Consider the following 14,266-nt stretch of genomic DNA (forward strand, 5'->3'; position numbering starts at 1 on the left):
GTGACCTGTTCAAGCACTTCTAATTTTCCATCCATTCTAATTTCAGTCTGTGAATGCAGTACTTTGCAAGAATGAGAGAAGACTTTTTGCAGAAAGAACATGACGACGTGCATTAACTCACCCAAACTGACCTAGATTATTTTTGTTGAAATGCTGCCTTCAAAATTGCTTTCTGCCTCAAGAAATGCATTTTGGAGCACTTTTCAAAGTGAGCATAAGATAAAAAAAGATTCTACTGACAATTTTTTAATGAAAGACTTCCAAGGGTGGGTATTGGAAGAAAAAAAAAATCAATTGCTTGGACATCTCAAAATGAAAGATTTGATAGATTGAAAGATTTCTAAAAGCAGTTACCTTGTTATCAAAACAATCCCAGGTAAACTGAGAAAGTAGAATCTTTCCTGCCCAACAGATGCATGCTCCTAGACTACACTACCAGAGCTGTGCTGGGGAAAAAAACTAACAAAACAATGTGAACCAAGAAGGTTCCTTATATATTTAAATTTTGTGACCTGCATGTTATTCTATTAAAAGCCACCAGTTTCTATGCATATCAGCAAAATAAACATTCATTTAATCTTGCAGGGACAGTTTTCTTTTAGTACAGATTTACAACTGCCAATGTGATTCTTACTGTAAAAGTTTCCATGTAAAATTCCTCAGTGAATTTGCCCTTGATTAGATAAAAAGCTCACTTTCTTCCATTCATACTCACCATCTAAGCATTACTGTGAAACACCATACAAATACTAGTCTGCCAGAGCATTTCCAAACAGCAAACAGCTCTCAACAAACTGTTATTAAGCTTTTGGCAAACTTCTGTAAAATACCATCTCAGCTGTGGAAGGTTCTAAGCGGTTGGAACCTCCTTTTTTTTTAAGTATACATGTAAAGTCTTACTCAAGCAAGAGAGCAAACTCACCTCTGCCTAAGACACAAATAGCCATTAAATTTGATGAATAATAAGTAGAATGGAACTTCAGTAGCTCTTGCCTTACATCTATTCCTTCTTGGGTTGGTCTAGTTTCCAGAGTGAATTTGTTCCCTGTAACATGAAAATAATTAACAATATGTGAGGTTAACGATATTTAATGTTACAGATTAATCTTACAGATCAAAAAGAAATATATAAATTAATCAGTCTGCTTTCCTTTGGATGGATATTAATTTTAAAAATAATCAATATGCATAATAAGAAACTGGCTCAATATTGTCTCATGTTTTAAATACTTTGTCTATATTCCTCACCATATGCAGACAAATTAAATGGTGAAGTTCTAGACACCCTACTCTGTTTACTCCCACAGCCTCAATACAGAAGATAAAATAAATTAACAAAGTTTCAGTTGGTAACTGTGCTGTTACAGTACTGGAGGACTTTAGGAAGCAACAGTCAAAAGACACCTTGTAGCTGTAGAAAATGGACACTAGCCAGTGCACAAGTGCCTGGAAAACTACTTGACATTGAGGGTAATGATGGAGAAGAATCACCATCACAAGCATTAATTCAGGGAGATCAGTGAGAGGTATCTGGAAAAATGCACACTCTTAAAAACAAAAGGGGAAAGTGCATTTGTTTCTATGGAGAGACAAGGAATAATAGAAGGTTTGCTGACCAAACAGGGTGCACAGCAATGAGGAGTAAGCTGAAGCATCAAATGGAGTAATTCCCATACTCTGCTAGATTAACAACATCTCAGCTGATCAAAGGGAAACAATAAGGTTGCCAAATGCATCACAGTTGCCATTTCTTTGGGTAAATAAACACCATCAAAGCTGAGCTCTACTTCTGCCAAGTCATACCTACTGGAAAGCTACATGCTGCAATTTAATTTCAGAATCAGAACCTAATCTAAGGAGAAAGGAATATGACTGTTACTGTTGAATTTGAGCACATTTTGAGTATTCTCCCCAAGAAAACATTTCCCTTGTGTGAGCTAGATAACCTTCTTAAACTGTACAAAACTATTTCTGCAATTTCCACTTATGTTTTCTATGTGTGCTACATAGGAATTAAATAATGCCTTCAGTAGCAGAGATTACAGAATGTACTTTGAACACCTGCCTACTAATGCACAGCTCCCAAGGCTTTGTTTTAAAATTTACCTGTTTGGAAAATGGAGTTACAATTTTACACAGAGCCTCTCTTTTCTGGTCAACAAAGCAATACCTGCTCTTGTGGCAGGGGGCCACCAGACCCAAAAATATGCTCTCCATCAACAGATGTAAAGGTACATCTTATCTTTTTAGAGACAGAGGAAGAAACCACTGCCTTAAAGCCCATTATCTGCTCTCCCATCCTCCTACCACACCCGATATTTGAATCAATTACTCATAAAGCAAACTGACCCATCCACAAAACACATTTTTTTTGCACACATTATATTCAATGATCAAACAGTGCAGTCCTGTTACTTCAAAGGTTTCAAAAATAAATTCATGTAGAAAATAATGCCTATCCAAAAAACCACCCAACATTTAAACTTCTAACAAATCATCAAACATTTGTGGCTTTGTCCAGAACTATGGTATCTTAACTTTATTGCTTTTTGAATTGCTTTTTTATGCTTAACAACAATTATTTTCAATTGTTACTAAGCATAAAAAAATTACCGCCATAGGATTGGGATTTGTCCCAGATGATTTTGTCTATCAGTCTCCTACTGTTGCGTTCTATGGTGCAGATTTTTGTTTCTATATTCCTACTCAGTAATTCTCATAGCATTTTGCTGATCTTTCTGATTTAACCTAGTCACTGTCATCTAGTCTAAATGCAATATTAAAAAACAAAAAGCATGTGGCTAACAACAATTTAAACACAATTTGTTCACATTGTTATACACAAAGACTCAACAGTACCAGTAACTGAAAACAGCACTCACTGCAGTAATTATCAGGATCACAAAGATTTCTTCATCATTGTACTCAAAGTTTTGGATCAAACTTTTTCCTATGCTATTGTCTAGCTCTGGTCTACAATGTGAAAAATGCCATAAGCACCATAATAAACATATATGGAAAGGAAAATAAGAGAACTGTTACGGTCTGTCTTTAGCAATTTTATATAAACAATAATGCTATGTATGTTACACACAATGCCACTGGATAAGAATATTCTGACAAACCTGTTCCAAATTTACTGAAGGGATGGTTGGGGTTTCCAGTAGCCTTCTCCAATTGAAATAACCTCCAGGCATCATTCATCAGATTCTTCTCATGCTCAGAATCAACAGCATTCACTTCCCTATCTTTGCAACTTTCATCAAACAGGGGGCACAGGAAAAACTGGGCAAATCTAAAGAGAAAAAAATTAGTTAAGTCAAGAGTACTGAATATAAATTGCAACAGAAAAGTATAAAACTTGGTTCCTCCTGAAAACAGATGAATAAATTCTTTTTTAATGCAGAACTTATGAATTCTTTAACAGTTTTGACACTGATTTTATATCCTTATTTCTCAATTTCTTTGTTTATAAATGCAGACAATATGTTCATCATATAAGGTAGTACAAGAATCAAGGGTCTTACTTCACAATTCCCACAGTGAAAATTTCTCCTACTCTGAGTTTTAGGTACAAGAGGCTCTTAATTTCACCAATCAAGTAAGTCTTGTCAGACATCCAGGGAGAAGCCAAAGAGAAAACTCAGTCTACCTCACTGGCTACACAGCTTTCAATTTCTGTCCCATCCCACAAAACACTGAGATTTCAGCAAGTTCCCTCTACTAAGAGCATCCTTAAATATTTCTAGACTTCACCCTTGTTTTGCTGTCAATAAGGATCCCATGGGAAGCACAGATTTTGATTGCACCATCCCAGTGTTTGCACAATGTGTAAATTCATGATCAGATTCTGTGCCTTGCATTTCCAAAAATATTCAGTGTAAACACAGCATTTAAACTTCAGAAATTCTGTCTCAATGAAGAACTCTCCTAGATGAAATAAATATGAGTAAGACTTTCAAACTGAAAAATATCTCGTTATCAATTTTAACAAAATATGGTTTTTACCTTTTTTTAAAATATCATAATGATAGAACTATCAGAAAACTTTTACAGTAATAAATTCAATTAGAACATATATAATAAAATTTAAATACTAAAAAATACATTTACCTGTCCAGTGCACCTTCTAGATGTTCATGTGACACATCAAAGTAATAGTTGGTATGTTCACCACTCGTGAAAGCATTTGAGCTCCCAGCATGCTCACTTAGAAATTGGCTGTACTCATTCTCTTTTGGATATTTCTTGGTTCCCAGAAACAACATATGCTCACAAAAATGACTAAGCCCAGCAATGTTGGGGGGATCAGACAAGGATCCTGCAAGAGGAAAAATTTCATGTAGCCATTCATAAAAAAGTAATACTAAAACATTAAGTCTTTTAAAGAACTCTGAATTATAGCATGTGGCTTCAGACAATTATATCAATTCTGTGACTGTAAGAAAACACTTCTGCAACTACAGTCAACTAAAATTAATCCTCAAAAAATATTTGAAAATTTAGAATTAATAACTGAACCAATTAGTGTGTCAAATTGTCTCTCCAGATCAGCTTACACTTCCTTATACAGATGATTTTCAATTGAAGTCCATGATTCATAATCTGTAAAGACCTGGCATATCACAATGTTCTGAGATCTATACCTTGGCTTTAATAAATGCATTGTGTTAAGAGGCAGCAATTGCCAACCATCATTAAAAAGGTATTTATCCTGTGGTTTATAGGATGAGTGATAACCTGTAATTGCCTGAACACAAGCAGCTATGGATGACCAGCTAGCAGGTGTGAAGACAAACAGATTAAAAGACAAGAATGATTTGGAAGAATGGAAACAAGAAGGCAGAAGCTGGAGAGTGGCAGCCTCACCTCAGAGTGTGCAGCAATGCTGCAGTTGGCTATCACTGCCACAGGACCTAAACAAAACCACATTCAGGATGTTCTGAACTAGATAATGATCTGGGACAGCCATCCCCACAACAGAAAAGGCCAGAAGTTTTTGAAGTCCATCATGACTTCTGGCCTAACACGAAGAGGGGCAGGAGCTCCCAACTACAGACATGGCAAGAGCGTGTTTAGGTTATGCACACGCTGCATCTCACCTTCCAATCAACTGAAAAACTACACAAGCTTGAGATATACCTCAGGTGTAAGAAAAGGGTTCTATTATCCCAAAGAGCCAAAGCAATTGCCTCCCCCTTCTATTTCCCATATTTCTGTTTGCACACATAGGCACCACTGAAGTTAGGGAGTGCCTCTCCAACTTCTCTAGCACTACAGCATTTTCTCACCTCTACACATCAACAACTTAGCATGAAAAAAAAAAGTCTGACATGACAGATGGAGCTGTCTGAAATCATTGCACTTGCACCCACCCCTTTTCTGCTTACAAAAGATCTTTCATAACATGAAACTTCATGGTTAAAAGCAGCCTTTCAACTGACTGAGCTACACTTGAGTAAACAGAGAGTACAGTAAGAGCATTTAGCTCCAGTAATTTTGAACTTGATGTGTCAAAGAATTAAATAAACTATAAATTACAATAAAAGGCTAGGCTGCCAACTGCATACCACTCCTGTCAGTTTATTTGCATCATGATATCAGAACTTGAAGCATTTTTATTAATGACATAATTACAAAATACGAATTGAATACCTATGTGGACATCAAGTGCTGCTGAGGACTTATCTGTGGTGGGGTCACTAATGAGAAGAGCTTTAATGCCATTTGCCAATTCCAGTCCACGATATTCTCGTTTATCCTCAGGTGATTTGATAATTTCATTTGTTATTCTCTTAATAGCTGGATTGTTCATTTTGTTGTTTGACTCCTTCTGAAACCTTAAAGAAAAAAGAAAAAAATTTCTTATTATCTTCACTTAAGCCTTGCTAATTTTTTAATATTATGTTAAGACAATACAGGGCAATACCAACAGCTAGAAGTTCTATTACATGCAAAATTCACTGAACTTTCCTAAAATTCAGATCCTGAAAGATACTGCTGCTAAAACAAAAAAGAAACCTTGAAGACCAAGAAATACAATAAAGATGTAGATCACTTGAGTGCTTCAAGTATCATGTTAACTGTAATTGAAACAACCCAAACTTAATAAATGTCAACCCCTTATTTGATTACGATAAAAATTAAATCAAATGAAGCATATACTGCTATCTCAAGTATACTTTCAAACTTCAGGAAAGTATTTCATGGATCTGAATTGTTGATTATATTACAAGTGTTGTAACTCTGATTGTCAAATAAACAAAATTTTACTAACAGACCACTGGATTTGTACACTCAAGCAAAAATCAGTAACACTGTTTACAATAGTGCCACAAAAATCCAAAGACTGAAGAACTGCCATGACAAACAGGAATATACTCTCTCACTTATTTAAACTTCTACCATTAGTTTAACAGATGCTACAAGATACCCTTCTTTGAAGGCATAATTGTAAAATGCTAAGAAAATAGTGTGATTCAGAATCTGAAAGTCTCCAAGCAAAAGCTATAAACAATATCAAATAACTTTTTAAAATGTGTGCTTCAATGCATTTTAGAAGGAAACATATAAACTAGTAAAACATCCTTCTCCCAGTATCAAATACTTTAGAAAACATATGTAATCACTAAACAGTAACTGAAATGCTGAATTTAAATTTAAATGTGTACACTCTCATTTAAACTGGTCATTTATCCACTAGCTTAACCCCCTGCTCAGGATAATCCTGCTTGGAATGCCTATGGCCTTCTTCCACTGAAAAACGCATATACCACTGAAATACAAAGATTCAAGTACCACATCTGTGTTTCTCTGCATCAACAGGACTGATACAAGCCATGCTAACAATTAAAAGATGCCTCCATGTTCAGAGTTTTAAGAAATACTCTACTAAACTTAAGCTACTGTGTAAAATTTTTTAAGTGAGTGTAGATACTTTTCACATATGAAAACCAGTAACTAAACTGCTCCTAATTGTTTTCACTTGCACACAAGTTAGATTGACAGATCTAAGTATGCAGGAGAACAAGGACATCCCTTAAGCTCCTGATTCCATGTCTGCTAATGAACACCTATACCTTGGTTTTCAGCTAGAATATTCCATCTCAGTAAGACACTAGTTGTCTCTCAGAAGACACATAGATACTATAAACTATTCGAGTTGTGGCGTTTTTTTAAATGTTATACAATTTCCTTATCATCTGATATCTCCTTGTTACTTCCATACCACATCACTAAGTCACAGAACTTTACTGTTTGTTCAGATGACTCATCTTTCCAATGTGATTCATCAAATTACGCAGCTCTGAAACCTTAGGAGATTTCAATTGGTGTCTCATGAAGCTGTACACCTCCACTTCATTTTATTATGATTCCCTACTTCTGCCTCCTTCACAGGCTACTTCCAGCTTGGTAGTGAAATTCCAGTACAGGAAAAAGCCACAATTTTCAAAAGGACAACACCAGTAATTAAGCCTTCAAACTAAGGACTGAAATTTTTATTTCCACCTTCACTGTTATTTCAGTGGGCATTGTGAATACAACATCCTCTAACTTCAAATGGGTTTGCATGATTACCTACGATTATTTTGCTGCAAAGTGAATCACAGTGCCAGACAACTGGAATAAAAGCAAGGGCTGATCAACTAAGCAGTGCTCCTGGAAGGCAAATACATCAAGAGGACAAGACCAACACCTTCCTGCTTACGTGCTGTTCCTCCTGCTGATATGTTACTACAATACAAAAGTGAGAAGGAAAATTTTCACTTCAGAGAGAACTTCTACACCATTATGTTTGCTTAAGGAGTAAACTGTAAGACTCAATAAATACTAAACATTCCCTCATATGACTGTTTTCCTGTGCAGCTTTTAAGTAAGTGCAATTGCTTTATAAAATACCACACTCTATTCTTTCACACCAGAATCCTAAAACTCTCTAAATCACTTTTTGACAATAGAACTGCTTTTAACCACAGGCAAAAAAAATAAAATTAAGAAAACCAGAAATCCTGTACTTATTGAGAAATAGCTTTATTTTGAAGGTCATGTTCAGAAACTGTCCTAAAGTCCATGTGCTACAGCTACTTGCTGTACTGTCATTATAGCAAGCACTGGATGCTGCTGGTCAGTAGCAAAACAATTCTTCCACAAAAGAGGTGCTATGTTTATTGCAGAGCTAATAGCCTAACAAAAACATTAAAAGAAATACTGCCTTACTACTTTCATAAAGCAGAAGCAACAGAGAAAAGCCAATAAAAGCAAAATAGCAGGAACAATACAAAGCATTACTGTGGCAGTAGAAATTCTTGCACTGGCTCAAAAATTACAGGTGGAAGGATTACAAAGGTAGAAAGGAAAAAAGAATATGGATGTCTGAGCTGAGAACAGTGTCCCTATTCAATTAATAGGAAATATTCTTCCTCCTCATCAAAACTATTTCACTTGTACGAGAGAAGTATCCTTTAAAACCAACACTGAATTTTCAATTACAGCACTTCTAGTGAAATTATATTCTATTCTTTGAGGTTCCATTTTTGTAATCATTTCCAGGCAGGCAGTCCCTTGGAAGCAGCAAGGCTCTCTGGGGATGCCAGGTTTCACCTGCAAACAGAGTATTACAGAGGGGCATTAAGTGATATATGATTCTGCTTCACTATTTTAATCTCTCAGAGTTATTTTAGCAAAGTTACTTTAATTAAAAATTAGCCTGTGTAGTCAAATCTAAGTCCAATGTTTGAACAATTAAAGGACCATATTTGAAAACCAATTAACAGAAACTCCTGAGGGTTGCTTCAATGCAAGAATGTGACTAGCTAACAAAAATATGACCCCCAAGGCACAAACTCCAAAGCGCTTCTCAAGTTTTTTTTTGTCATGACAGTATGCACACACTGAAGTCTAGTACACAGGTCTGCTCCAGATGAAAGGCAAGTTACCATCTCAGCAGGTTTTGATGCTTGCTTTCTATCAGTTGCCTTAAAATTCACGCTTGCTTCAAGTTTTTACGCAACTAATTGCTTACCATTTACCAGAGTGAAGTGAAACCTTCATTGAGTGAGAACCTCTGTTCTGTCCTGCATGGGAGTTACCATTGGTAACAAGTTCTCTGTGCTGTTTACTAATCCATCTTGGTTTACATGAAGACTTCTCCAGCTGCCAATGTATGGAGTGCAAGAAGTGCTGTGTGCTTTGGCAGGAGGCCCGGTGCTGCAGAACTACCAGCCAGAGTTTTCTCACCTCTTACAAGGATGACAGCACCAAACTGAGCACTCTGGAGGAGTCCATGAACTTCTTCAGTCCCAGGCTCTTGGCTTTGCAACAACCAAGTAAATCTGCATTCTTGCACAGGTTTGCACCCCTCCTTTTTTCTCTTGCACCTACTGCTGATCATGACAGCAGTAGAATTATGCTATCAGTAAAACAATCAGGAATCTACCTACTCTCTTAACATTTCCATTCACCTGTATGTTATAATAATTTTTTTTTAGACTAAACTGTAGGCAGGAAAGTTAAATCAATTCAGGTTGAACATCACCAAAAAGGATCCTTCAGGAGACTATCCATACTTTTACAGGTTACATATTCATCAAACGTTCTTTTAGACACTTAGAGATTAAAATACCTCATGTTTCAACATCCATAAAGCATCAGTCTTGTGTGAATTTGCTTTCCATGAAGCTAGAGAATGTATGAGATCCCAACACATTCCTGATAGTGATCTGAATAATTCTGATTGCATGCACAGGCAGACAGACTGCGTTAGTAGATAACGTGCTCAAAACGCGAACATGTTTTATCACTTTTAAACTCATCAGGAATTCAGCCTACTGCTTCATACACAAAAGGTCCAACTACAAAGCCCCACAATGATTTAATCAGTGTTCCCAAGTTATTAAGAACAACTAATCACGCCAAATCAGGCAAGTCTGAAGATGATGAATATTCATAAGGTTTTGTTATGTAGTTCATTTTGAAGAAATTCTAAAGTCTCGCTACAATTAAAGCATTTTCAGAACCTCAGTCTGCAGCTTTTTGCCAAGTCTGTAATTGACTCAGAAAATTCCCTCCTAATGATGGTGGCCAGGGCAGATGCCTGCCATGCTCTTGTTTCCCAGAGTCCAGCTTCTACAACTCCTAGATCACAGCAGTAAAACTCGGTCTGCCACAGCTGCAGTGCCAACGTGACAGCAGAAACACCGGTGTGTAACACGGGTGTACGGGAATTACAGCAGCATTAATGAGACCACACCACACCACGTGTGACCTTGGCTAAAACAAGGGCCCTCCCTGGTAGTTTCACATGGGAGATGAGGCCCCAGCTGAGTAACTGGCCTGATAATTACAGTGATGTGGTGACCAAACGAGATGAGATATACAATCAGACACCATAAAGCCAGTTTACTGCCCTACATCTACAGTCCTTAACCTGACCACAGTTTCCAAAGCACTGGGTAAAAAAAGTCAAACAAAAAGGCAGGACCTTATACAATTTGATGCTACACAGAGCAATAAAGGATAACAAGGTTTTTTAATCTCTTAATTACTTGAGCTTACTTTTCCTATGTCCTCAAAAACTGCCCCAAACAATTCATCCAAACCTCCAAAGTAAACAATCTCTAACCACATTCACCAGAAATAGAATCCTTCCCTAACAATTCTTTGTTTCAATATTTTACAAAATTCCAAAAGGGTTTTGAAGTATTTGATTGACCTGGGGGACAAGGTGAGGGGGGGGTAAGTAAAATTATCTGGTCTTAATCTTTAGATATCATTAAAATACAGTATCATTAAAATTTTCACAGATCTGGCATAGTAATTTGGCTTACATCAGTATTTTCAAATTGCATGACTGATCAGACTAGTTTCTGTGCTACGTGACCCACTGCTTCAAAGCGTATTTTACAGATTTTCCTAAGAAATGTACTCATTAATTCAATTAATTGCTTTATTCATTGAATACTTGCAGACCAGGGGGTTCTCATTCTCTCTTCCTCCCCGTGACATTTTTCTTCCATCACCCTACAACTGCAGGGCTTGCTCCACAACCCAGGACTGTGTTGGTGTCTTGTGCATGGCCCTGCATACACAGTGGGAAACGTTAAACTGGATGCTACAGGAGACATCTCTGTGCTTTATTCCAGCTCTGTTCTGATGTGTATTTCATAGATTTTGTGTAAGCAGCACATCAGATTGCCCAAAACTCTCTGTAAAGCCAACTCACTTAATGCTTTATGCTACCATCTGTCTTATACCCTCAAAAAGAAAAACTTGTGATGTTTGAATTAAAAAAAATAAAAAACTAAACAAAAAACAAGATGAGATTAAAACTTCAGTTGTACTGCATAACAACAAGAAATTCACAGAAAGATGAGAGAACTGGCAAGAAAATCTGATCTAGTGACAAAAACAGAGAGAATTCAGAATTCTGAATCATTAAAAGCACAGCAATGCCACAGTAAAAGCAACTGTTTATCTAACACTAGAGCTTTGACATGAGAAACAAGCCAATAACAATGAGCAGTTTACAAGAGTCAGCGGTGTGTTTCAACAAATGAAGTCCTGGCTGTTCACCTATTCTGTACTTTGGTTTTTACTGTTTTGGACAATTCTGGTTCTACTGTTAAAATTATAAAAAACACTGAGCTCTACTGCATTCTTTTCCATATCAATTGTTCAGGCAAGCTATGGTTCTTACTCATTCTAAAAACAAGGGGCAGAAGGTAATACTTTAATAGAAAGCTGCTGTGAAGCAACTTTCAAACAGGATCCATCAAAAATCACCTTATTATATACATACAGTACTATGTGATAAGAGCATTTTAGCAACTTATGGGCATCAGAAAAGGTGAAAGCAAAGATACTCACTGACAGATCATGCATGTACAAATACACAACCAGACACAAAACTAATCAAAACAATTTCTCTAGATTTTTATTATGAATTTTTTGATCTCTATGCTGTTAGAAGACTGGATATCTGTCTTCAGTTACTATAAAAGCATCAAACACAACAGAATTAATAAATTAAAAATATCAACCCCACATGCCATTTCTGAAGAGGTCTGACTGTACTTTCAGTAAATTACTTCTACAATAACCAGCAATGACCCCTATAGCTAGGAGCCTAATACCTTCCAGTACAGTGAAACACCAGAGGTAATGAACTTCTTTTCCCTTCCCTCTTTCTTCTGCATCTTACAGGGGAGGGGAGTGCTTCTGTATTCATGTGCAAAAATAAGTTATATACTTGTCACTTCAATCAAATCCCAAAGGTGCCATTTCATCCAAGGGATGAGACCACAGCCTTACACTGACTGAAGACAAAAAGCAGAAAGCGAGCAAAAAAAAGCAGGCAAGCATAGAAATAAGAATCCTTCTAGGGACTTCCCAAATAGAATAGATAATTTTAATTGTGTACATCAGATGAAAAGAAGGTAAGCTGTAACTGAGAAATTATCTTGCTACTTGACATAAAGATGAAAGTTAAAAATGTTACAAAAAGAAAAAGTTCAAGCATGAACAAAATACAGAGATGGAAAACAGGAACATGTAACTGAAGAAAAAGATTCTTAATTTTCACATCTCAAAAAAATTATCGCATGAAAGAACTATGCCTGTTCTCATTTCATTATCATTTATGTAAATCCTAATTCACAATTAAAATTAAATGGATGATTAAATCATGGTTGTAGGCAGTATGAAAACACAACAGGCCTGCTCACATACATAAAGTTAAGTCCAAATACTGCATATATTCACATGCATAAAGAGGAGTAATCTAGCAAGACAAACTACACCCTGAGAAAAGCATTGGCTTTTTTCCACACTGTGAATTACCTTTACAATTCTGAAGCATAAATAGCAATAATGAACAGTAACAGTGCATCCGAATTTTGACACACGAGCACCGACAGTATGAGTCATCATAACTCACTTTTTTCCCCGGAAAGATGCTACTTTTGACGTCTCTAACTCGTGCAGCATTAAATATAGGTTTGGCTACTAAGGTAACAGCTACAGTGTTAATTAAAGAAAGAAAACAACTTAGCCTTTGTCCCTGACCCTAGCTCCCCTCCGGACAAACTTTGCCGAGTTGTTACGCAGTTTGAACTGCCCCTAAAAGTGAGCTGTGCCAAGGCTCCCGGCCGCTCCTCCCTGGATCGAGGTTAGCTGCGCTATCTCCACCGGAGCTGGGGACACTGGTGACACAAACACGCAGTAACAAGCCCCGCACGATGCCACTGCCAGATAACTCGGCAGAAACTGAAGAGGCCGCTCCCATCAAGTTTGGGTAACTGAGAGCAGTCTCTTCTTAAAGATTTTAAACTTTTTTCTTTTTTCTTAGGAAGACCTGGCAAGTTAAGTAACACGACAATTCACTGAGGTTTTTGGAGAAGCAAGGCGAACAAAGCAAGCCCCCGGGCAACGAAAGCCACTCGGCTGATGACCAAGCCTGCTTTGTCAGAGGAGGTGCAGCTGCAAACACCGGAGCGCGTCAGCGCGGGCTCTCCCGGGCAGCAGAGCAGGACACAAGGCAGGGCTCAGGCCTCCTCGGCACGCACGGGCCGCCGCCCCCTCTCGCCCACCGCCCGCCCGGAAAGCCCCGGCGCCAGCCCCGCTCCGCGGCCCGAGCTCCCCCGGCTCCCCGCCGCGCTCGGGGCAGGGCGGGCGCTCCCCTGGACTCACAAGGTGCCCCCGCCCGGCCGCGCCGCCGCCTCTTACACAACACCGCGGGGGCTCTCCGGCCTCACGGCCCCGGGTCACACGGCCCCGGGAGCCGCGGCCCTGCCCCGGCCCCGCCGCACTCGCACCGTACCCGATAGAGCTCCGCCGCCAGCCCGGAGGGAAGGAGCGCGAGGCCGGGGCGGCCCAGAGGCGCGGCCAGCCCCGCAGAGCCCGGCTCAGCACACGGAAGAGCCGCTGCCGCATATCCCTGGCGGCCCCGCCGCCAGCACCGGCCTTTCCCCGCCGCCGCCCGGCCCGGCTCCGCTCGCCTCAGCACGCGCCGCTCTCCGGCGCCATGTTCTCCGCCCGCCTCCCCCCGCCGCCCGGCCAATCCCTCCCGGCGCCCGCGGGGTCCCGTCCGCCCTCCGCGCCCGGGCCTGGCGGGACCCGTACCTGGGGGTGCCGGGAGCTGCCGCCTCTGCCGCCGGGAGGGCCGGGGCTGCGGCTGAGGAGGGGGCCGGGGGCCTCTGGGAGGAGGCGGAGGCGGTGGAGGGGGTGGGTGGCTGGGCGGGGAGCCGGGGCGACACTCGCCGCGGCGGGG

At 39.4% G+C, this 14,266-nt stretch overlaps 1 protein-coding gene across 2 annotated transcripts in view; it reads right to left on the bottom strand.

The window, feature by feature from the left end:
• The window catches only part of IDE (insulin degrading enzyme), a 52,219-nt gene extending 38,010 nt beyond the window's left edge, over positions 1 to 14,209 (bottom strand). Inside the window, exons 1-5 of one of the 2 annotated variants that reach the window (XM_064716262.1) lie at positions 14,119 to 14,209; positions 5,656 to 5,840; positions 4,114 to 4,321; positions 3,126 to 3,295; positions 923 to 1,045 (exon numbers count right to left, since the gene is read on the bottom strand). In XM_064716262.1, the coding sequence (XP_064572332.1) occupies positions 923 to 1,045; positions 3,126 to 3,295; positions 4,114 to 4,321; positions 5,656 to 5,815 (661 nt within the window). In that variant the 5' untranslated portion in view covers positions 5,816 to 5,840; positions 14,119 to 14,209. Of the gene's footprint in view, positions 1 to 922; positions 1,046 to 3,125; positions 3,296 to 4,113; positions 4,322 to 5,655; positions 5,841 to 13,816; positions 14,010 to 14,118 lie in introns of those variants that run through there. The other variant, XM_064716261.1, reaches the window with a different exon arrangement.
• Between the last annotated feature and the right edge of the window lie 57 nt (positions 14,210 to 14,266).

This window comes from Zonotrichia leucophrys, chromosome 6 (genome assembly GCF_028769735.1).
Source record: "Zonotrichia leucophrys gambelii isolate GWCS_2022_RI chromosome 6, RI_Zleu_2.0, whole genome shotgun sequence".
Classification (NCBI taxonomy): Eukaryota; Metazoa; Chordata; class Aves; order Passeriformes; family Passerellidae; genus Zonotrichia; species Zonotrichia leucophrys.